Consider the following 863-nt stretch of genomic DNA (forward strand, 5'->3'; position numbering starts at 1 on the left):
GGGCCCCCCCTCCCCGGGCTGTCGTGGCGCAGCCGCGGGGCCATGGCGTGAGTGGTGGGCGTCCGCAGAGAGACGTTGAGCACGATGACGCAGTTCATGACAATGAGCGTGGCAACCACCATGACGAAAATAAGGTACCTGAGGAGCCAGCATGTGCGACGTCACAGCCTCCCTACTCCCCCAACCCCCTAGGCGCCGCTCGGCTTCTGACCTCACAAACACTCCTCCTCTTCGCGAGGGGTGGAATTAGCCCCTAGCTGCCGGTCCCCCGCCAGGCCAGACGCGTCCCCCAGCTCTCTGCCCCTCCTACCACCTGCGGCGGCCATGAGGGGGATCCCCAGCTCCTTGGACACCTTGCTGTGGGTCTACCACTTCCACAGCTCCACCGAGGTGAGGCCATGCCGACAGCCCTCCCGAGGGTGGCACCTGGAGGCCCCCAGTTAGATACCCAGCAGTCCCCCGCCATGCCCCCTGCCCTGTGACCCGACGACCCCACTGCCCCTGCGCCTTCACCAGGTGGCTCTCCAGCCCCCGCTTCTCTCTTCCCTGGAACTGGCCGTGGCCGCAGCCCGTGAGTATCTGGAGCAAAGATTCCGAGAGCTGATGTCCCTGGAGCCGCGGGAGCTGAAGGACCCCGAGAAGCCGCCCGCCCCGGAGCCCACCCTGGGGCTGGTACTAAGAGAAGCCGCGGCTAGCATCGTGAGCTTCGGCGCCACCTTGTTAGAGGTGGGGCGAGGGGAGAAGGGCTGAAGGAGGACGGCAGGGCTGAGCAAGCAGAGACCTCTGTCCTCTAACCCCTGTGTCCCCAATGCAGATCTCAGCACTGTGGCTGCAGCAGGAGGCACGGCGACCAGACGGCGGCA

The 863-nt window shown here is 66.3% G+C and overlaps 2 protein-coding genes across 2 annotated transcripts in view; one reads left to right on the forward strand and one right to left on the reverse strand.

The window, feature by feature from the left end:
* Window positions 1–863, reverse strand: part of CHRNE (cholinergic receptor nicotinic epsilon subunit) — a 5,567-nt gene that overhangs the window by 968 nt on the left and 3,736 nt on the right. Inside the window, exon 9 of the mRNA XM_027773206.1 lies at window positions 1–138. Within this exon, the coding sequence (XP_027629007.1) occupies window positions 1–138 (138 nt within the window). The remainder of the gene's footprint in view (window positions 139–863) is intronic.
* CUNH17orf107 (chromosome unknown C17orf107 homolog) overlaps window positions 316–863 on the forward strand; it is an 858-nt gene continuing 310 nt past the window's right edge. The window contains exons 1-3 of the mRNA XM_006151889.3: window positions 316–390; window positions 517–726; window positions 815–860. Coding sequence (XP_006151951.1) covers window positions 325–390; window positions 517–726; window positions 815–860 — 322 coding nt within the window. The 5' untranslated portion in view covers window positions 316–324. The remainder of the gene's footprint in view (window positions 391–516; window positions 727–814; window positions 861–863) is intronic.

The sequence above is a fragment of the Tupaia chinensis genome, unplaced genomic scaffold, assembly GCF_000334495.1.
Source record: "Tupaia chinensis unplaced genomic scaffold, TupChi_1.0 Scaffold000330_1, whole genome shotgun sequence".
Taxonomy (NCBI): domain Eukaryota; kingdom Metazoa; phylum Chordata; class Mammalia; order Scandentia; family Tupaiidae; genus Tupaia; species Tupaia belangeri.